The 20353-nt window shown below is 64.3% G+C and overlaps 3 protein-coding genes across 7 annotated transcripts in view; 1 reads left to right on the top strand and 2 right to left on the bottom strand.

Annotated features, from left to right (window-relative positions):
- The window catches only part of PIP5K1C (phosphatidylinositol-4-phosphate 5-kinase type 1 gamma), a 53429-nt gene extending 51646 nt beyond the window's left edge, over window positions 1-1783 (bottom strand). For 2 of the 4 annotated variants that reach the window (XM_058040753.1, XM_058040755.1), the window contains exon 1: window positions 1398-1783. In XM_058040753.1, coding sequence (XP_057896736.1) covers window positions 1398-1497 — 100 coding nt within the window. In that variant the 5' untranslated portion in view covers window positions 1498-1783. The remainder of the gene's footprint in view (window positions 1-1397) is intronic. The other 2 variants (XM_058040756.1, XM_058040757.1) reach the window with 2 other exon arrangements.
- Window positions 1784-2677: 894 nt separating this feature from the next.
- TJP3 (tight junction protein 3) lies at window positions 2678-13084 on the top strand. Of its 2 annotated transcripts, XM_058040857.1 has the most exons (21): window positions 2682-2871; window positions 3243-3342; window positions 6063-6230; window positions 6321-6445; window positions 6646-6748; window positions 6926-7340; window positions 7635-7738; window positions 8555-8714; window positions 8800-8887; window positions 9070-9134; window positions 9265-9340; window positions 9484-9640; window positions 9855-9963; window positions 10373-10592; window positions 10894-11090; window positions 11293-11388; window positions 11587-11657; window positions 11759-12070; window positions 12198-12467; window positions 12698-12741; window positions 12849-13084. In XM_058040857.1, exons 3-21 carry the CDS (start codon window positions 6183-6185, stop codon window positions 12946-12948), a joined length of 2760 nt encoding a protein of 919 aa, XP_057896840.1. In that variant the 5' UTR covers window positions 2682-2871; window positions 3243-3342; window positions 6063-6182; the 3' UTR covers window positions 12949-13084. The 2 variants fall into 2 exon arrangements, with proteins under 2 accessions (XP_057896839.1, XP_057896840.1); XM_058040856.1 differs by having other exon boundaries at window positions 2678-2871; window positions 12698-12961.
- A 315-nt stretch (window positions 13085-13399) lies between these two features.
- Window positions 13400-20263, bottom strand: APBA3 (amyloid beta precursor protein binding family A member 3). The gene is made up of 10 exons (XM_058041123.1): window positions 19202-20263; window positions 18720-18759; window positions 18178-18323; window positions 17952-18038; window positions 17260-17418; window positions 16737-16916; window positions 16319-16531; window positions 15241-15360; window positions 14387-14527; window positions 13400-14293 (listed from the first exon to the last, which is right to left on the bottom strand). Exons 1-10 carry the CDS (start codon window positions 20261-20263, stop codon window positions 14222-14224), a joined length of 2220 nt encoding a protein of 739 aa, XP_057897106.1. The 3' UTR covers window positions 13400-14221.
- Between the last annotated feature and the right edge of the window lie 90 nt (window positions 20264-20353).

Genomic DNA, 20353 nt, shown 5'->3' with positions numbered 1-20353 from the left:
AAACCCTTCCTGAGCAACAGTCTCCATAAACACTTTGCCTAGTCCTGAGCAACAATCCCTTATCCTCCCCAAAAACCAGATATATGACAGTGAAATCACAAGGACAAACTGTATTTTAATTGTTCATAGGTGTCCCTCCCCATGCAGAAGGATGGAACAAGATGGGCTTTAAGGTCCCTCCCAGACCAAACTGTTCTGTGAGTGAGCAGCAAGAGCTTCTCTCTCACTCCTTTGGCATCACCTGCCACCCCTGCCCGTGCTGGAGAACACTCCCAAAAGGTGTCCAAGGGTGTGTGGGAGCACAGCAAGCAGCCTCGGGAAGGCAGGCCGCAGGCTGCCAGCCCTGCATGTCTGCAGCACCGAGGAACCACAGCAGGACGGCTGGGGCAGCTTCCCCCAGCCCAGAGCTCGGCACCTTACCCAAATACACACTACAGCCACAGCCCCAGCAGGGCAGATGGCATCTGCCAAACGAGCACGGCTTCCACTGTAATTAGCTGCTGCTCAGAAGATCTAATGATGCTCATTTAAAGGCCTGACGCCACGGAGATCGCTGTCATCCCACAGCCAAGCCCCGGACTCCGGCAGGTGCCTGGAGCTCGGCGCCGGGCCTGCGCAGGAACGTGTCAGCAGCAGGGCTGAGCATCACGAGCGCGGCTCAGGCAGCAATCCTGAGGCTGTTAATGAACTAGAAATAATTAGGCAGCGGTGGAGGCGGGGGCAGGTGCACAGGCGCAGCCCCATGGATCCATCCTGCCACTCCGGAGCCCCAAACCTTCTGCTAACGCCGGCGTTTGTCGCTCTGAGCCCCGACAAATGGGGCCCCCTACGGCGGGAGGGACCCCGGCCGGCGGCAAAACCCCCCCGCGCCCTTCCCCGGGGTCCGCCTGCACCCCCGACCCTGTGATCTCCGGGGGGCGACCCCCGAGAGGGGACGGGACAGGACGGCCCCAACACGGCCCTGCAGGCCCAGTCGGGCCGGTTCCGGGAGCAGTGCCGGAGGTGGCGGCCTGTGCCTCGCGCGGTGGTCCGGGCGCCGCCGCTGCCCCTCGCGGCCCCTCACGTGCCGAGGACAGAGCCGGGGCAGCCCCGTGCCGGTGTCCCCCGGTGTGCCCCGGTGTCCCCGCCGGGGCGGAACCACCCCGGGGCTGGGGGAGAGGGGGGGAAGGGAAGCAGCAGTTGGACGGGACCACGCGGTGTCTGGGGGGAGGGGGGGGGGGCGCACTCCGGGGAGGGGGGGCGGGCTGGACCGAACCACTCCGAGCGCCCCGCGGGGGGGCCCGGCCGGGGGTACGGCTGGGCTGAACCACTGCGAGCCGGCGGGACTCGGGGACACGCCGGAGCCCGGCCGGGTGGGGGACAGCCAGGGGCGGCCCCCGGTGCTCGCGGCGCGTTACCTCCTGACGCGTCCGGTCCCCCTACGCCGGCCTCCGGAGTGATGGCACCGGCACTCGCCGCGGCCGAGCCCTCCGCCTCCTCAGGCACCTCCAGCTCCATGGCGGCCGCGGGCAGGCGCAGCCCCGGGGCAAGACAGGCCCCGGACAGGCCAGCGCCCGCCGCCGCGCTCCTCCCGGGTACCGGCCGCGGCGCGGGGGACCCTGGGAGCGCCGCGGACCATAGAACGCGGGTGGCGCCGCGGCCGGACACGCCCCGAACAGCGCCGGAAGCACAGCGGGGCTTTTCCGCCGGAGTTAATTGCGATGCGGCGGAGAGCTGTCGCGATAACCGGCGGGCTGTGGGATTCGACGGGGGCGGGGAGGGACAAGAGAGGCCACAGCAACTCCCGCCGATCCCTCACGGCGCGGCGGCCGCGACACCTCCGATGGAGGGGGAAACACCACAGGGTCGGGGGGCGGGGCCTGCGGTCGCCATGGCACCGGGGCGGGGCCCCGCCGGGGGCGGGGTCTGCCTCCCAGTTGCTATGGCAGTGGAGGCGGGGCTCCCGGGGGCGGGGAGTCTGCCGGTCGCCATGGCAGCGGGGGCGTGACCTGTGGGTGTCCATGGCAACGGGGGCGTGGTCTGTGGATGCTCATGGCGGCGGGGGCGTGGCCTGTGGGTGCCCATGGCGGCGGGGGCGTGGCGCAGCCGGAGGGGCGGGGCCCTGCGGGGGCGTGTCCCGCCCTGCGCGGCAGAGCCCGTGCCCCCCGTCCCGCTGCGGTTCGGGTCCCGCCGCGCTGCCCCCGCCAGCCTTCCTGGTGCCGGGTGGTGCCTACCCGCCCCTCGCTCCGCCCCCAATCGTCTCCGAGAGCTCCCGGTAACCGGACAACTCCGGGCTGGACGGGGCCTGCCGTCCACCGGGACCCAGACACGCTCCCCCCGGCGCCGTTCAGCGCCGCCGATTCCCAGCCCAAGCCGGGGCCCGGCTCCTCCCGGCCCCGCGGCACCATCTAGTGGCGCCGCCCGGCCCGGGTCAGCCGCGGGGCGCGGGTCAGCCCGGGCCGGCCCCGCCGGTTCTCGGAGCCCCGGGGCCACGCGTGCCCCGCATGGGTTGCCGCTGCCGGGAGGCAACGCCGGGGCCACCGGCACTAATGAGGCTGCTCGGCGGCGCCGGGCCCCGCCAGAGGGGCTCCCGGCTGTGGCTGGTCCTAGGGAGCGGCTCCCGGGGCTCGGGCGGGAGCGGCGGGGCTCGGGCGGGAGCTGCCGGTGCCGGGCAGCGAGCGGAGGGGCAGGCGGCGGCATGGCTCCGGCTCCGGGCTGGCGGCTGCGGGCCGGGGGCTTCCGCAGAAACTGGTCCCCCCACGCCGCTCCGGCGCTGGGCTGGGAGCGGTACCGGCCCCGGCGGGAGGCGGAGAAGCGCGGCGTGGACCTGATCGCTGTCAGCGCCGGAAAGCGGCCCCGCGGAACCAGGGATGGCGGGGACCTGGTCCTCAGGTGCGGACAGGGGCAAGGGAAGGGGAGGAGAGGGGGCAGCAGCCATCACCAGCTTCCCCCACACCTCCCAGGACAGGGATCTCAAGGCTGGCCCCCGTGTCTGTCCCCCCTTGGGACGATGGGTAACGCTGGGAGGGTTTGGGAGTCTGGGACAGAGTCCCACCGCTTCCCTGGACTGGGCCAGAGGAGCCCCTGTCTGCAGGCACCGCCAGCATCCTGCAAGCCTGTCCCGGTGCAGCGCTGGGACGGCGATGAGTGCAGGTGGCTGAGCCGCCATCGTGGTGGGGGACAGCAGGGACAGCCCTCCGGGAGAGCTGCTGTGCCCGGGGAGCTGCCCCCGGAACCCCCTTCCTGCTCCTTCCCCGCTGCAGGCAGAGTCTGGGCCACAAAGGGTTACGCAAGGCACCCTGGAGTGACACCACTGCCACCAGCCCGGGCGCTCCGCTCCTTCCTGGTCGGATCCCAGGCTCGGTGAGTGCCTCATTCTGTCCCCCGGGATCTGTCAGCCCTGCTTTCTGGCTTTCAGCTGTGCTTTCACCTGGGGAACTGGCCGTGCTTTGTCCCTCCCTGGCTGGCTCCAGGACACAGTGACCCTCCTGGAGCTGTGCCCCACAGCACGGAGACACCCCGAGGGTCGGAGCTCCCCGCCCCGGGGCTGCAGGACGTGCCGCTCTGCTGCCGGCTTACCCTGGGTCCGGGGCAGCCCTTCCAGAGACCTTTCCCAGGGCAGGGGGTCGGGATCAGCGCTTTGGGTGGGCTTGGGACAGAGCAGCCTCTGGGGGATCCGGACCTCGGTGCTGCATGGCCAGGACCAGACGAGGGACGAGGGGTTTTGCAGCACTGGCTGAGAGCAGATACCTCGCTGGTCCCAGGATGAGGGGCTCTGTCAGGGGAGGGGGTTAGGAAACATTTTGGGTGGTGGGGGTGGCTGTGTGCACGGCTGGGGCGAGCTGTGTGTGTCACTTTCCGATAAAGGACCCCCCGACTCGTGGCTGTCCCCATGGCGGGCGGTGTCACCCGGGGCCAGGCACAGCCCGAACCGGGCACCTGGCCGTGGGCTGAGCTGCCCCTCACAGCTTGGCTTTGTTTGGTGCCACGCTCCGTGTGCGGGGCTCCCGGCGCTGCCGGTGTCCGGTGCTGGGTGTGTCGCGGTCAGCTCTGCCCAGATACTGCCTCTCCCTGCGGGGCCATTCCAGCTGCGCGCTGGTTTCTGTCGCAAACCGGCTCAGCCGGCTCCTCCTGCTGCCAGCCTCGGCCTTGGGCAGGTGCAGGCCCTGCGCCAGGCCTTGGGGGGAGACTGGGGACAGGGACAGGGCTTGGTGGCACCGTAGGCACGCTGCCTGTGCCGCTGGAGCTGCTGCCATCCCCTTGCTGCTCCAGCCACTGCCTGGAGACAGCAACGGGCACCAGGGTGGTGGGACAGTAGTGGGAGCCAGGTGGGGACAGTGAGGGGCTGTATTGGGTGGCTTTAGCCCGGGAGATGTCACCACCCTAGGGAGGGGGATGATCTGGCTGCTCCAGGTTGGTCTCTCTTGGCCCTATATTTCCCACCTTGTAACCTGTAGATTTCCAGGGAGCACAAACGACACTGGTGACACAGCTGAAACCACCCCAATGCCACTCTGGGAGTTCCTGCTCATTATCAGCTTCCCCAGTGCCAGGACAGTGGGTGCTGCCACCCTGGGGTCCTGCCCAGCCCCAGCTGCCCCCGGTCCCGCGTGTCCCTGGGCGGCAGGGTGGCACTCGGGCTGGTTTCGGCAGCTGGTGACGCACAGGGGACTCTGCCCTCCCCGCCCGTGGCTGCAGCATTCACCTGCCTGTCGGGTGAATGATTACCCCAGGCCTCCCCCAGCCCTCCCTGCGCTGCCCTGGGCTGGGGCTCCTTTCAGGCTGGTCTCATTTGGGGGGCTGCCCACGGGATGTCCTGGTGCCAGGCTGTGCTGCTGCACTTGCCCAGGGCTGGCTGCCCACTGCCACACCCCTGATGTGGCACCACCCTGGCATTGCCCACGAGGTGTCTCTGTCCCACCAAAGCTGCCCTGTGGCCAATTCCCAAAGGGCTTGTGGAGGTTTTGAGCTCCCTGTGGTACCAATGTGAGCATCCCTGGCAGGGCTGAAGGTGTCTGAGCTGTGTTGGGAGCTGTTAGGAATGAGCACAGGCACTCCAGAGCCCTCAGACACCACGGCCATGTGGTGCCATGGGAACCAAGGGTGTGCAGTTTGGAGAAGGGTGCTCAGGGGACCTCATTGCCCTCCCAAAAGGAGATTGTAGTGAGGTGGGCATCAGCCTCTTCTGCCAAGTGTCAGGATCAGAGGAAATGGCCTCAAACTGCACCAATGGAGGTTCAGATTAGATACGAAACTTTTTTTTTTTTCACTGAAAGAGTGGTCAGGCAATGGAATAAGTTGTCCAGAGAGGTGCGGGAGTCATCATCCCTGGAAGCATTCAAGAGGCATCTGGATGTGGCACTTGGGGACATGGTTTAGGGGAGATTATGGTGGGGTGGAGTGACAGCTGGATTTGATGATCTTGAAGGCCTTTTCCTGCTTTGATGGTTTTGTGAGGCCCTGAACAGTGACCTGTCCCTGTCCCACCCCACGGGAACTGGTGGAAGGCTCTGGTCGTGCTGTCTCCCACCACGTCTCTCTGGGTTCATGCTGACATTACCTACAGGGAACCAGGAGCTGGTGGAGATCCCTGGGCCCATCCCAGAAGTTTCAGCCTCAAGGGGACATGATTCTGTCAGTCAGGCTTGTTTGCCTCAGGTGGAAAACACTGGATTTGGGGAAAACCCAGAGAAATCAAATGGTGAAACTGGGGCAGGGGTGCTGCCAAACCAGCTGGCAGAGCTGCCAAAGCCCAGAGTGGGTGGACAGGCACTAAGAACAGCATCCCAAGGCCTGGCAGCTCCAGGAGGACAGAGGATGGCATGGACAGGGTCCCAGCCATGGAGATGAGTCCTGTGCTTGCCCTGTGTAAAGCCCCCTTTTGCATGGACCCGTGTCTGAGGGGATGGGGATGGATCCCCAGGGGTGATGTCGTGGTGCACAGGCAGCTCTGGGTTCAGCAGGGTTAGCTGGGGTGTGCCACAGCTGCCAGTCCCAGTGTCCTGGCACCCTGCGGCTCTGTCCCCTGCGGCCTCACAGTCCCTGTGCTCATGGCTTAGCTTTGCTGCTGCTCTGTGTTGCAGCCTGATGCTGGGTTGAGGAAGGGGCTGGCGGCTGGAAAGAGGAGCCGGAGCCGCTCAGAGCCCCCCGGCCGTGCGGCTGCCACCGAGCCCCTGCCCAGCCTGAGCTGGTGGGTGCCCAGCATGGAGGAGATGGTGATCTGGGAGCAGCACACGGTGACACTGAGCAAGGTCAGTCTGTCCTGGGGTGGTTCCACCGTGGAAGGGAACGGGGTCTGTGGGGTCAACTCTGCCTGACCCCCTTCTGCCCACCCCCACCAGGACCCTCACCGGGGCTTTGGATTTGCTGTCTCCGGAGGCCGTGACCGTCCCAACAGGACAACCGGGGACACAGCGGTGTTTGTTTCAGATGTGGTGTCTGGGGGACCAGCAATGGGTCAGCTCCAGTGAGTGCACAGGGACATGGGGTCAGAGGGGGGGATCGCTGCCAGCAAGGGTGGGAGGGATGGAGAATCGCTCCTGCTGGGACAGGGCCAGCACCACTGTTGCCTTGCCTGGCTGGAATGGGGTGTGCTCACCACCCCACCAGCACCCTGGGCTGGGAGCTGTGCCTGGGACAGCATTGCAGCTGCATTTTCCCTCCCAGGAAGAAGGATCACATCGTGATGGTGAACGGCATTTCCATGGAGAACGTCCCATCCTCTGTTGCCATCCAGACACTTAAAACCTGTGGCAAAATCGCCAACATTGTGAGTGTGCTCTGTGGTGGGATGGGGGCTGGAGTCATGCTCATACTGGTGCCTGTCCCCATCCCAGATCCCCTGTCCACATGTGCCCGAGGTTTGGGGCTTGGGAATTGCTGCAGGGACATCTCCTGGCAGACACAGCTGTGCCATCATCCTCCTCTGCTCACTGTGCACCTGCAGACACTGAAAAGGCCGAAGAAGATTCAGCTCCCCGTGAGCAAGAGCAGCCCTGGGTCCCCTGCCGTGGCCCGGCACTACGACTCGGATGAGGAGTACAGGCTGCAGCGCTCCCGGGATGACCTGGACCACAGCCAGGGCTACGACGGGGACTCGTCCAGCGAGAGGAGCTCTGGTCACCCGCACGACGAGCGCAGGCAGCACCGGCCGGTGGCACGGAGCCGCAGGCGGAGCCAGGACAGCAGCCACCGCCTGCAGAGCAGCTCAGATCGGAGGGGCCAGGGCAGACACTGCTCCTTTGGCCAGGACGGGGACACCAACGGGCTGGCCCTGGTGTCGGGCTTCAAGCGGCTGCCGTGCCAGGACGTGCCAATGAAGCCCATCACCTCGGTGCTGGTGAAGCAGAAGCAGAATGAGGGTGAGGCCCTCCTGCTCCCGCTGCCCCTGGGTCTTGTTGCCTGATTTCTGGCCATGCCTTCCCCCAGGGAGGAGGTGATGGCTGGGTGGTGCCGGGGCCTGGCTGCAGCAAGGGGACAGTGCATGCCATGCTGGGTGCACTAAACCTCCTCCCTTCAGCTGGGGGCTACAGAGCTCGGCTTTGGCTGGCCAGTACCCCAAGGGGAGCTGGGGCTTGTGGGGGTGGTGCTGAGCAGGGACCTGGAGGGGATCTTGCATCTGCCTGATTCTACCATCACGGCTCTCTCTGGTGCAGAGTATGGCCTGAAGCTGGGGAGTCAGCTTTTCATCAAGCACATCGTGGAGAGCGGGCTGGCGGCCAAGGGCAACTCCTTGCAGGAGGGAGACCTCATCCTGAAGGTATGGGGGCCCTGGGGTGCAGGGCACTCACTGGGAGTCTCATCTGCCCCTCTTTGGAGGGCTCGTCCCTGGCTGGTGTCACTGCCAGGGCCCAGCCACGGCCATGCTGGAGGCAGTTCTGCCTGTGCCCACTGCCTGCCCCATTCCCCTGGCTGTCCCAGGGACCAGCTCCCTGCTGCCAGGGCTGGTGGCATGTCCTGCTGGCACACTGGGGTCATGTCCACCCCACTGTCCCCAAGGGGTGTGGTCCCCCACTGTGTGTCCATGTCCCACTGGATGACAGTCACAGGTGTTTGTCAGATAAAACAATGCTTAAAGTACTTGGGGAGGAGGAAATAGAAGGGAGGGAGACCCTTTGTTTGCACACCTGGTCCAGGCAGACCCGTGGCTGCTGGGACCTGGTGCTAAAGTGACTCTGGGGAGATCTCAGCCCCAGAGCCTGCTTGGGGCCTGACTCCCTGCATCAGGCCTGGGCATGGAAGGACAGTGCTGGGCCCAGGGCAAAGGAAAACTGAGGTTCAGGTGTCTGAGGGGTCCTGCAATCCTGCCTGCAGGCAGAGCCCCGGGCAGGTGGAAGTGGATGTTAACAAAGCATGCTAATGGTTTAATGGTTTCCTCTGTACAAAGTGAGGTCACACTGGGAAGCAGCCAGGAACAGGGACAGAATAGGTGAAGCTGCAGGAGCTGGGGCTGGCCTGGAGGAGCTGGGAAGGGAGCAGGAAGATGGCAATCAGAGTATCCCATCCCCGTGGGGTGTTCCTGGGGGTGGCTTTCCCAGGAGCAGGTGCCCTGAGGCCTCCCACTCTGCCCCTCCAGATCAATGGGGTAGCCAGCCAGGACATGTCCTTGGCTGAAACCCAGCAGCTCATTGAGCAGACAGAGGGGATCCTGACCCTGCTCATCCTCCGTGACCACCGGCAGTTCCTGGTCAACATCCCTGACGTTGACAGCCTGAGCGACAGCTCCCAGATGGACGGTGAGGGGACAGTGCTGGGCCAGGCTCAGTCACACAGCACGGGGGCTGCATGGCCCCTGCTGCATCTCCCTTCCTGTGCCTGCAGATATCTCAGACATCGACTCTGAGCTGTCCCATCCGCCATCTCCAGAGGCCTCCCCACGATCTCCAGCTGCTGCCAGGACAAAATCACCGTGAGGCCCACACTGTGCCCATGAGCCCCTCTGTCCCCTGGCAGATCCTTCTGTCTTCTCCACCTGTCTGGGGATGCTGGTTCTCCATTCCTAAGCCAGTATCCCTGAAGGTGGTACTGCCATGCCCAGCTTGCTCTGCTCTCTCCACTGCCCTGCCTAAATCCTGCTCAACCTTGTTCCAGGGAGAGGGGACGATCAAGCAGGGAGCCCGTGGCCAAGGTGGCTGTAGCTGATGCTCAGGGCCCAGGTGAGTGGGCACTGGGGGGGCTCCAGGCTCCTGTGCATCTCCACTGCCCAAAGCCCCATGGAGCCATGCCAGGGCTCCCTGTGCCTCGGCACAGCCACTGCTGCTCCTAGACCAGCTCTCCTTCCTGCAGACCTTCTGGAAGCCATGGAGCAGGATGGGCACAGCCCCCACACCAGCCTCACTGCCCGAGCTGCCCACAAGGATGGGTATGTCTGCAAGAGGCAGGGGAATGGCTGGGGGACATGAGGAGCTGCTGTGCTCCTGTCACAGGATTGGGGTGACAGGGTCAGCGCCTCCCTGTCCTGTCCTTGCATGTCACCACGGGGCTGACTGTCCTTCCCTGTGGCAGGTACAGCACCAACGCCAGGGTTGTGCAGTTTGTGAAGGCCAAGAGCGTGGGGCTGCGGCTGACAGGTGGCAATGATGTGGGAATCTTCGTGTCCAGCGTGCAGGAGGGGAGCCTGGCTGACATCCAGGGGGTTCAGGAAGGTGACCAGATCCTGCAGGTACCCGAGGCTGAAAATGCTCCATATGCTGCTGCATCTGGACTGGCCCCAGCACTTTTGGGTCCAATATCTCCCCAGGGTATCACCTCCAGGGTGACAAGGATCACTTCCCTCTCCCACTCTGCCCTGGGCACTGCTGTCCCTGGGTCCCCTGCTGCTGCCCATGCCCTCTGTCCTACTGGCAGGACCATGTCCAAGTGCTTTTCTGTGGCAGGTGAATGACACCAGTTTCCAGAACGTGACCCGTGAGGAGGCTGTGGAATATCTCATGGCCCTGCCCCCAGGCGAGGAGGTCACACTGTGGATCCAGAGCAAGCAGGACAGTGAGTGGTGACCAGGCTCATCCTGGGCTTGTGCCTCTCCATCCTCTGTCTATTCTGGACTTGCCATGGCCCTTCAGGGTGGTCCTTCTTCCCCTCCTCCTCCTCCAGAGTGCTGATGGGAGGGGACCAGACCATCCCAGCCCTGTTTGTGCCTTGGCTTCCTGGAGCACAGGGGCTTTCTGGGACCATGGCTCAGCCTGGAGAGGCCAGCATGTGCTGGCGAGTCAGATCCTACTGTCCCCAGCATGCCTGAGAGTGCCATGGGAGGAAAAAGCATCCCCAATACCCTCCTTAGCAGCAAGGGCTCCTGTGGAGCCTCCCAGCCAGCCTAGTGCCTTCCCAAATCTCTCCAGCATCTTCTTCCTCAGCCATCTCCTCCCCTGATGGTCCCTCTTGCCCTGGGCTTCAGTTTACAGGAAGATGGTCTCATCCAATGTGGGTGACTCGTTCTACATCCGGACACACTTTGACTTTGAGAAGGACACGCCGTCAGGGCTCAGCTTTGTCCGTGGGGACGTGTTCCACGTGCTGGACACCATGTACCGGGGCAGGCTGGGCAGCTGGCTGGCTGTGCGCATGGGCAGGGACCTGCAGGAGCAGGAGAAGGGCATCATCCCCAACCGGAGCAGGTAGGGATGGAGCCACGAACAGCCCCTGGACAAGCAGAGCCAGAGAAGGCTCCCAAGTGAGCCTTGGACAGGGATGGTGGGCTCAGTGAGAGGCAGGGCTGGTGGCACAGAGGTGGGAAGCGGCAGCTGGTGAAATCCCTTCTCAGGGTGGTGAGGCAGCTGACTGTCAAATTGTCAAAGTCCCAGAGAGAGAAGTCTAGCATGGCCTCACCTGGCTGTGCCACCGAGCAAGGGTGCCAGCTTCTCCTGAGCTGCTCCTCAAACCCAGAGGCTGCAGGTCCTGAGCCCTCTCCTCTCCCAGGGCAGAGCAGATTGCCAGCCTGGAGTCAGTGCTGAAAGCCACGTCTGGAGCCAACCCCTCCGGGGCAAGGGCTGAGTTCTGGAAGCTGCGGGGCTTGCGGGGAGCCAAGAAGATGCTGCGCAAGAGCCGGGAGGACCTGTCTGCCCTCACAAAGCAGGGGCGCTACCCACCCTATGAGAGGGTGGTCCTCAAGGAAGGTGGGCACCAGGACAGCCTGACCTGCCAGGGGACACGGCTCCTGGGGCAGCCCTGCTGTGGCTGCTGATGGGGCCTCCTCTCCTGGGAGGAGCAGGGCGAGGTGCAGGCCTGTGGGCACCATGAGGAGCGGGGCTGGGTGCTTGGGTGCCGGGAGCTCTGCCCTTGCCCCCAGCCCCCCTGAGCACCTGTGTCCTCCCACAGCCAGCTTCAAGCGGCCCGTGGTGATCCTGGGCCCCATCGCGGACATCGCTGTGCAGAAGCTGAGCAGGGAGCTGCCCGAGCTGTTCGAAATTGCCCGTAAGTGCCCCCACGCTGGGGAGAAAATGATACCCAGCAGCCAGACCCTGTGAGAGTTCCTTACCTTGGCTCCCTCCCTATGACACCCCAACACCTTCCTGGGCTAATTCACCCTTTCCCCTCCTTTCCCTGAGGGACACAGCCCTGGTGCTGGGCACGGCACCAGCCCCTCTCATGCCCCATCTCTGTGTCCTGCAGCGAGCGTGCCCCGAGATGGGGCATCGTCCAAGGTCATCAAGCTGGACTCGGTGCGGCAGATCGCAGAAAAGGTGAGACCGTTCCCACGTCCTCGGAGCCAGCTGGGGCCTGTGGCAAGCCCATGGCCCTCATCCCTGCTCCCAGCAGGGCTGACGGCTGTGCCCTGCCCCAGAACAAGCACGCCCTGCTGGACATCACGCCCTCGGCTGTCGAGCGCCTCAATTACATGCAGTACTACCCCGTGGTGGTGTTCTGCGAGCCCGAGAGCCGCCAGGGCATCAAGGCCATGCGGCAGTGGCTGGCGCCCGACTCCAGGAAGAGCTCCCGGCGCCTCTATGCCCAGGCCAACAAGATGAAGAAGTATTGCAGCCACCTCTTCACGGCCACCATCAGCCTCAGTGGCAGCGGCAATGCATGGTACGAGCAGATCCAGGACATCGTAAGGACACAGCAAAGCCAGCCAGTCTGGACAACAGCAGAGCAGGTACAGGGCACGGGCTCTCTGTGGCAGGGCTGGGCCTCCTGGGGCTGCAGCCAGGCAGGTGATGGGATGGGGCTGCACATGGCCCCCATGGCTGAGGTCCCATGTCTCTGTCATCCCCACCCCCCAGGCAGATGTGGCCACCGAGGACAGTCTGGACCTGCTGAACCCACCAAGCAGAGTGCCCTCAGGGTACCTGACGTGTGACAGCCGAGCCAACAGCGACTACGATGACACCACGGATGGGGAGGCGGGCGCCTACACTGACGGCGAGGCAGAGGAGGCCTACGACCAGCCTGGGCTGGCCCGTTCCTCTGAGCCAGCACAGCTGGCCCCGAGCCAGGGCCTGGACTCCTCTAAGCCAGCACAGCTGGCCCCGAGCCACAGCCAGAGCGAGCAGGTGGGTTGTCCTGGACTGGTACAAGAGCCTGGCGGGGCAGAGGAGGGTGGCACAGTGCCCAGCTCTGGAGCATGACTCCCATTCTCATGGCACAGGCAGGGTGTCACCTCTGGCTGCTGCAGGGTCCAGCTGTGTGTCTGTGCCCAGCTCTGGGTGGCCAAGGGCAAATGCCCCAGGCTGGGGCACAGCCCCTGTCCTGCCCCTGACCTCTCCCACCTCTTCTTCCCCAGGTGCCCAAACGGCCACGGCAGGGCAGGAGCTATGACAGCATCAGGTACCCTGTGCCCCGGGGTGGGGATGGCAGCTGCCCAGGGCTGGGGACAGTCCCAGCAGGGCCCTGTCCCTGTCACACAGAGCCATCAGCACCCTTCTGTTCCCCAGGGAATACGAGCACGAGGCGGTGAGGAGGAGGTTCACACGGGCCAGGGATGACTCAGACCAGGATGAAGGCTACGAGTGGGGCCCAGCCACAGATGTGTAGTGGCACAGCTGGCCTGTCCCTCCAGGGCAGCCCTGCACAGCTGGGTGCAGCTGACAGCTCAGGTGATGCCCCTGTGGCCAGGCTGGGCTGGGCCCTGCTATACCTTCATCACCAAGTGCCTGCACTACCACGTGCCCCTTCCCTTTTGGCCACAGCCACTGCTACTGGAATAAAAGGGATGTTTGGATGAGGCTGGGCTGTTTTTGGGGGTGCTGGGTGGCAGCATACAGGGGACACTGTGCAGCAGGGTTGTTCTGCTGGGACCCAGGCACCGCCCTGGCCAGTGCCTCTGTGTACAATGAGGCACTGCAGGGGCACCTGGGGCCTGGCACCAGGGCAGGCCTGGGATGTGTGCCCCAGAGCTGAGTCTCCTCTGCTGCAGTCCCCCTGCAGCTCCTCAAATGCAGCCTCCTATATTTCCCAAAATTTTTATTTTTAGAGCAACCAGGCACACAGGCACAGCCAGGTCAGCACTGCTGCAGCCCTGGGGGCCCAGAGAGCTGTTCACAAAATAGCTCACAGCCCCAAACTGCCAGGATGTGGGGCTGGGCAATGCCATGTTCCATTCTGCTGCTGCCAGGACTATGGCTCTGGGCTGGGCTGTGCATGCAGAGCGATCCAAGGCAGCACCAGGGAAAAGCTGAGGCACATTCCCAGCTTGGTGCAACATGTCTAACGGAGAGTTTGCACCCCAACAGCCTCTGGCCAAGCCATGGGAGTAGAGGAGGTACCAAGAGTGCTTCTGCCCTTGAGGCTGAGTCTGGGAGTTGCTGGGTACCCCTCAGGGGTGCCAGTGTGCACCCACACATGGCTATGTGGGGTCAGTGCTACTCTGGGGCTCTGCTGCTCGTGCTCTGGAGTTGAGCTGTGCTTCCAGCACCATCCCCACCTTGGGAAAGGCACCGTTGGTGAGTGTAAAAGTACAATAGTCAGTGACTGGGTGGGGGGAGCTTTCACATAAGGCCCCCTCACCTCCCACAAGCAGAAGGCCAAGGTAAGGGACCCTGTGCAGCAGCAGGACAGGCACTGTGCAGGCACTCTGAGCTGGGGAGAGGTAATTGGAGTGGGAGAGGTGCCCAAAGCGTGGCACCACAGACCTTGGTGCTGCTCAGGCTGGGTATCAGCCCCCAGTGTCCCACTGTGTCCTGAGTAAAACAAAAGAGGTGCAGACTTAGGCCCTGCTGAGGGTTCTGCTGCAGGGCTGGGGCAGAAGGCAGAGCCAGTCCTGCCCCTGCAGCCCTGGGCTCGTCCTGCCTGCCCCAGGCACGGTGGCTCAGAGGAAGAGGGGCTGCTCCTGCCCTGTCAGCAGACGGTACGTGGAGGCTGGCATGGTCTTGATGTGCACCTAGGCAGAGAGGCACAGCTTAGAGACCCCAGCCTGGCCTGCAGGGTGCTGCTCACAGCTCTGAGCCCAGCAGCTCCGGGGGGCCCAGCTCACCTCGCTGACGGCCTCGGTGAGGATCTGGATGATCTTGTCGTGCGGCGTGGCCACCACGCTCTGCCCGTTGATCTCGATGATGCGGTGCCCCACGCGGATGCCGCCCCGCTCCGCGATGCCCCCGCGCATCAGGCTGCAGATCTGGGGGGGAGAGGGCTGTGAGAGCAGGGCTGTGCCCTCAGCCCGGCCCTGCCACCACTGCTCCAAACCCTCACAGCCCCGGAGGCTCTCGCCAGAGCTCTGCCTGGGTGCACAGCAGGGAGGGCAGGGATGTTCCTGGGCATTGCTGCCAGCAGCGCGACGTGCCGAGCTGGGGCCAGGGCAGTCCCCAGGATTTTGTCCCCCAGCTGATTCAGTCCCCCCACTGAGCCCTCCTGCTGCCCTCAGGCCGGGGCTGCAGACACTGAGCTGCTCCCTGGGGCAACAGGAGAGCCCCACATCTCCAGTGCTAGGGGGAGCACCAGTTGGGGTGCCAGGGGGCTGTGCCACCCACCCAGCTCCCACTGAGCCCAGGAATGTCCCTCTCTCTGCCTTCCCAACACAGCCACACGAGAGCCCAGGACAGGGAGTAGCTCAGCACAGGGGACAGCAACAACTGTCACTGAGGTCATGCCCAGAAAGCCAGGAAGAAGCCACCACCCTGAAAGCAAACAGCTACAGAGCAGCAAGAAGAGGGATACAACCAGCAGTGCTGCAGAAAGGCTGTGAGGAGCTTTTTGCTGAGCCCTGTGACCCCTCGGCCTGGGCAGGCACCTGCAGTGTGGGAGCTGGGCGCTGGTCCCTGCCTGTCCCTCAGCTGGCTCTGCCTGTCCCTCAGCAGAGCCTGGCCCAGCTCCCATCCCACGGGCACTCACCACACCGTTCTCAACACAGAAGCCCAGCTGGTACTTGGAGTCAGGGCGTCGGATGACAGCCGTGGTGACAGGGGGACAGTGCACAATGTTCAGTGTCACCTCAGTCTGGTGCTTCAGCTCCTGGAAGGTGGGATGGGGCATGGTCAGATTTTGGAGAGCTATTCAGACTGGTTGAGGGGTGATGCAGTCCTCCTGGGGAAAATGACAGACTCCCACATGGACTTCTGTTTGACAACTTCCCCTGGTTTCCCCTTTCCCTGTCCCCTCACTGGCTTGGGACCACTGGTGGCTGCCCCCCTCCCCTGGAGACCAATCCCCTTTGCCCTGCCCTTAGCTCTGCCCCTCACCCCTTCCCCTTTTTCAGCTGCCTGCACCACGTGGTTGCTCTCTTTCTTGCTGGGTTCCCTTCAGCCACATGTGATATACTTTGCTGAACTAAAACCTTGCAAAAAGGAGCCTTTCTAGCCTCTCTCACTGAGCCAGCTGTGGTGAGTGTCGTGCGTGGATTTGGCTGCATTGCCTAAATGTTAATCCAACCTACTTTTCTACAGAAGAGGTTTGTTGGGAACAGATAATAGGCAGCAGCACCCAACATCCAACACCCACATTGCTCATGTGAGGGCTGAGGATTAGCAACTTGTTTTCAATGGGGAAACTGAGGCACACAAAGGGATACTGCAAATGCAAATGCAGGGACAAGAACTTACAAACCCAGCCAAAGACATCCCTGCCCCTGAGGCTATGCTGTCCTTGCTTCCAGCTCCTTCCCATCCTACTGAGAGGTAGATGATGCAACAGGTTCCCTTCAGGACAGGTGCCCTCCTCCTCCTCCACCCTCCTTTTCAGGCGGGGCCACAGCAAGTACACTCCCCAGCTTTGTCCCTTTGTCCCCTGCCTTCCTCCAAGCCCTCTGAGCAGGAACTGCCACAGCCTGCAGGACAAGGATGACCTCGGCACACCTGTCTCCAAAGCTGGGGGCCCCAAAGGAATCCTGGTGTCACAGACACCCCCCAGGTCATTCAGGCCAGTCCCCATCTCCCCCATGGCGTGAGGCAGGAGGTCCCCCTGCCCTGCTCACCCGGATGATGCTCTGGCAGGTGCCCAGGGGCAGCCCCACCAGGCTGGTGCCGTTGACGGACATGAGGCGGTCCCCGATGCTCAGCTCGCCCGAGCGCTCCGCGGGGCCCCCGTGCATCAGGTTGGCGATGACCACGGTGGGCAGGATGGAGCCCCAGCCCGACTCCACTACGGCGATGCCCAAGATCTCCCCCTTCTGCTTCCGGATGCACACCTGGGGGGAGAACAGGGGGGTTATGGTCACAACCTCCACCAGAGCCGTGGAGCACTGTCCCAGCCCACAGCTGCACTCACAGCTGGCTGGGATGGGCTCTGGTTTTGGAGGGAGCACCTCAGGTGCACAGGCAGCCACGGAGTGGATGACACAGAGGTGCCAGTGGGTTCCCCGCACTGTCCCCACCCCTCGGAGCAGCTCTTACATCCTTGCAGTTCTCCTGCCGGGAGAAGTGGGTCAGCTCTGTGTTGTGCTGCTCCTGGTCCTGCAGGGCACGGCTGTACTGCCGCGGGCTCAGCTCGCTGGGGTCGATGCTGTTGGCCTCCAGGAAGCGCTGGTAGGCCACGCCGAACGCCTGCCCGATGGCCTGGGCGATCACCTGGGCCTGCAGAAACACGGGGGCTGTTCCTGCCTGTGCCTCTGGGCTGGAGCCAACAGCTCCCCGTGCCCTGCAGTGCCCAGCACAGGAACCGTGCTTGGCAGCTCCGGGGTGTCCCGGCTCCTTCCCTGAAGGAATGGGCCCCTGTGTGGAGCCAACCCTCCCCTGCACTCGCTGGGGCTCTGTGGGGCACAGAGATGCTCAGGCCGGGCTTCTGCCTCTCCCTAGTGGGGAGAGAGGGGTCTCTGCTGCAGCCCCAGCCCAGAACACCCAGTTATTACACTGGGATGGGACTCGGGTCCCCAGGGCCGCCCACCCACGCCAGGGACCCGTGTGCTGCCTCACTCACATCAGGTGAGTGGAAGACGTGGCAGATCATCTTGTAGAGCCGCTTCTCCTCCGCCGCCTCCGAGCGCCGCGGCAGCTTCCGGCGTGCCATGAGCACCACGAGGGAGCCGATGTCGGCAATGTAGGAGATGGTCTGCAGGGAGTGGTCCATCATGGCCTCCTGGCAAGGGGAACAGGCAGAGTTCAGCCCCCTTGGGGCTGTCAGACCACGTGGGCACCGCGAGCCTGCTCGCACTGCAAGCAGGAAGGGTTTGGCCACGGTGCTGGGATGTGGCACAGCTGCCCAGCACATGCTGGGCAGAAACCATGTCTGTGCCAAAAGGTTAAAACAGATCCTTCATCAAGGACTCATTTGTGTCCCTGGGTGTTGCCAGTGGACAGGGCAGCTCTTCCCTCTTGCTATAATGCAGAAACTAATCCTGAGGCAAAGAGCTCTCCAGGTTTCCAGCCTGGGTTCCCAGCAGCTCCATAGGGTGCAGGTTGCACGGGAAGCCTTGTGCAGCCACAGAGAGAGGCAAGGACATGACACAGGATGGCTATGAAGTAACATGTCCCCTCCCAGACATGTGTCCTTATCCATAGGCCATCACTAGGCAAGACCCTGCTGGCATGGGAGCAAAGCTGAGAGCCTGAGGCCAAACAGGAACGTTGAAGCAGCCACAGAGACACGAGGTTACTGCTGTTCCTGCTCACCTGAGTGTCAGCAGTGAGCACCTTGATCCTCTGTGTGGAGACAAACAGATCCACCTCCGTCATGGGCTGGGACTCCCCCTCGGGTGCCTGCAGAATGATGGAGAGGTCACAGGACCCTGCTGGGACCCAGCCCCACAGCCAGGTGCCCTCAGGCAGACCCTGGGCGCTGCCCCACACCCACAGGGGGCAAGGCTCGGGGCAGCCATGCCCCCCGTCCCTCCTGCACCTTGATCCTGTCCACGGCCTCCTGCGCCTGCGCCATGCGGACGCTGGTCGGGGGGTTCCTCTCCGAGGCCAGCTGCGTGGAGCCCAGGTACTTGGCCCCAAAAATCACACCATCCAGCAAGTCCTCTGGGTCACAAGGGCCTGGAACTGAGGCGTTGGGAGGGACTGAGCAGAAGCTGCTCCCCCACCTCTGAAACTGGGGGTACCAACTCCTGCTGCCTTGTTAGCTGCATTCCTACATACAATGAAGCAGCTCAATGCTTGGTACATGGGCACCTGGCATCACTGGGGGACCAGGGCTGCTTCCCCCTTCCCTTGGTAACACATGGCACCCTTTTCCCCAAGTATACCCCCTCCCTGACACACCTCCATTTCCTCAGCAAACCCTCAAACAAGCCACGTGGAGCGTGGTGCACCCACTCTGGGTGGGTGCAGAGCTGCTGTTCCCTCCCTAACCGGGACCCCAGACCACGCCCATTCAGGGTCAGAGAAGGTGGGCAGGACTCCTCATGCTCTTGCTGCTCAAGAACAGAAGCAACTCACCCTCTTTGAAGGCTGGGCAGGATGATGGGGATTCCCTGTTCTGCAAAGCAATGAGAGAGCAAGTGAGGCTGTGGCTGGGGCCTCAGGGTTTCAGCCTGGCTAGCCCTGGAGCAGTGGGACAGCAAAGGCAGAGTGTCCCTGGGGATGGGGGAAATGGCATAGGGTCCCAGGTTTGGACAGAGAAGAACAGGGTCCTGGGGCTGGAGGGGAAGATGGCACAGAATCCCAGGACCAGAGGGGCTGTTCGGATGCACCAGCCTCTGGGCCAGGACACACATGAACCAGCCAGCCATGCAAGCATGCATTCAGGGCAAAGCTGGTACCGAGGGTCCTGTATGAGCAATCTCGCAGTGCAAGGCCCTGGAAGACCTGAGCAAAGTCGGCCCTGGCTCTCCTTTGCCCCCATCCCAGACCCCAGGAGGGACCAGAGCCAAGGGGCACGTCCTGCTGCCCCACGGCAGCCCAAGGCACGGTGCACTCACGGTCACAGCGCCCTGAGGTGGCTGCTCTGTCCCGGCCACCAGAGCGGAAGGCAGCGCTGCCCACGCCGGCTCCGGGGAACCTTCCCGAGCAGCCTCGCAGGCAGAATCGTCCTCGCAAAGCCCCTCTCCGTAACACCAGCTGCCGGAAGGTTCTTCCTCTGAGCTCTCTGGCCTCCCCAGCCCTTCAGGCTTCTCCACAGCGGCTGGGTCCTCCTGAGCCTGCAGCATCTCCAGGTTGGTCCCAGCCAGAACATCGGAGTGGGCCAAGGGGGTCTCGGCACCAGCCTCGGGCAGTCCCCCCTCATAGCACAGGAGGCTCAGCAAGTCCTCCCGGTCAGCCTCGGCGAAGAGCAGCCCGTGGCAGGGCCGGTGGCAGCCGGAGTGCTGCGGGCAGCACGGACGCGTCGCCAGGCCCCGGCCCGTGGCCACGTGCAGCGGGCACGGCCGGCACCGGCCCGGGCACTGCCCGCGGCCCCGCCGGGCACCGGCGCCCGAGCGGGATGGCGAGCCCTGCTCTGGGGCGGACGGGCAGTCACGGAGGTTGGGGTCGAGGGTCTCAAGCTGAGCCAGCAGCCCCTGGATTTCCGAGGGTTCGTCCTCCACATCCTCGGCCCACTCGGCCCCCGGTGCGGGGCGGCCGCAGGGCTCGGGGGTCTCATCCAGCTCCATGCCCGCGGGGTCGGCGCTGCTGGGGCTCCGAGGGCGCCCCGTGCCCCGAGAGGCGCTGCTGGCACCGGGCTCCCAGCGGGCAGAGCCCGGCGGCGCCTCGGGCACCTCCTCCGCTTCCATCGCCCTTCCCGAGCCCCGGCACAGCTCGGTCCGTCCTCCCGCGCCCCCCGCGAGCTCCGGGGCTGCGGCGGGCCCCGGCCCCTCCGGCCCGGAGCCGCTGCCGGGCTGCGGGGCGCTACCGGAGGGCTCCTCCGGCCGCCCGTCGCCCACACAGCGCCCAGGGGCGTCCGGTCCGTCCTCCGTGTCCATGGCCCGCGGCTCCGCGCTCTCATCGCCGCCGCCGGGGGCAGGGAGCGCGGCCGCCTGGAAGTCCATGGTGGTGCCGGTGTCCATGGGGCCGGCGGCCCGGGAGGGGCCCGGGCCGGGCGGACTCGGTCACTACCGGCGCCTCCGGCCGGGACGGGACGGTCCCGCCGCCGTTTC

Source organism: Melospiza georgiana, chromosome 26 (genome assembly GCF_028018845.1).
Source record: "Melospiza georgiana isolate bMelGeo1 chromosome 26, bMelGeo1.pri, whole genome shotgun sequence".
Classification (NCBI taxonomy): domain Eukaryota; kingdom Metazoa; phylum Chordata; class Aves; order Passeriformes; family Passerellidae; genus Melospiza; species Melospiza georgiana.
The sequence above is the reverse complement of the archived record's forward strand: the minus strand, read 5'-3'. Positions and strand labels throughout refer to the sequence as shown.

Coding starts and splice junctions, on each gene's coding strand:
- TJP3 (XM_058040856.1), top strand. CDS start 2,678: ATGGCTCCGGCTCCGGGCTGGCGGCTGCGGGCCGGGGGCTTCCGCAGA. Junction 6,231..6,320: donor ACACGGTGACACTGAGCAAG/GTCAGTCTGTCC, acceptor CACCCCCACCAG/GACCCTCACCGGGGCTTTGG. Junction 6,446..6,645: donor CCAGCAATGGGTCAGCTCCA/GTGAGTGCACAG, acceptor TTTCCCTCCCAG/GAAGAAGGATCACATCGTGA.
- APBA3 (XM_058041123.1), bottom strand. CDS start 20,263: ATGGACACCGGCACCACCATGGACTTCCAGGCGGCCGCGCTCCCTGCC. Junction 16,917..17,259: donor ACGTCTTCCACTCACCTGAT/GTGAGTGAGGCA, acceptor GTGTTTCTGCAG/GCCCAGGTGATCGCCCAGGC. Junction 14,528..15,240: donor TCTGTGTTGAGAACGGTGTG/GTGAGTGCCCGT, acceptor TCTCCCCCCCAG/ATCTGCAGCCTGATGCGCGG.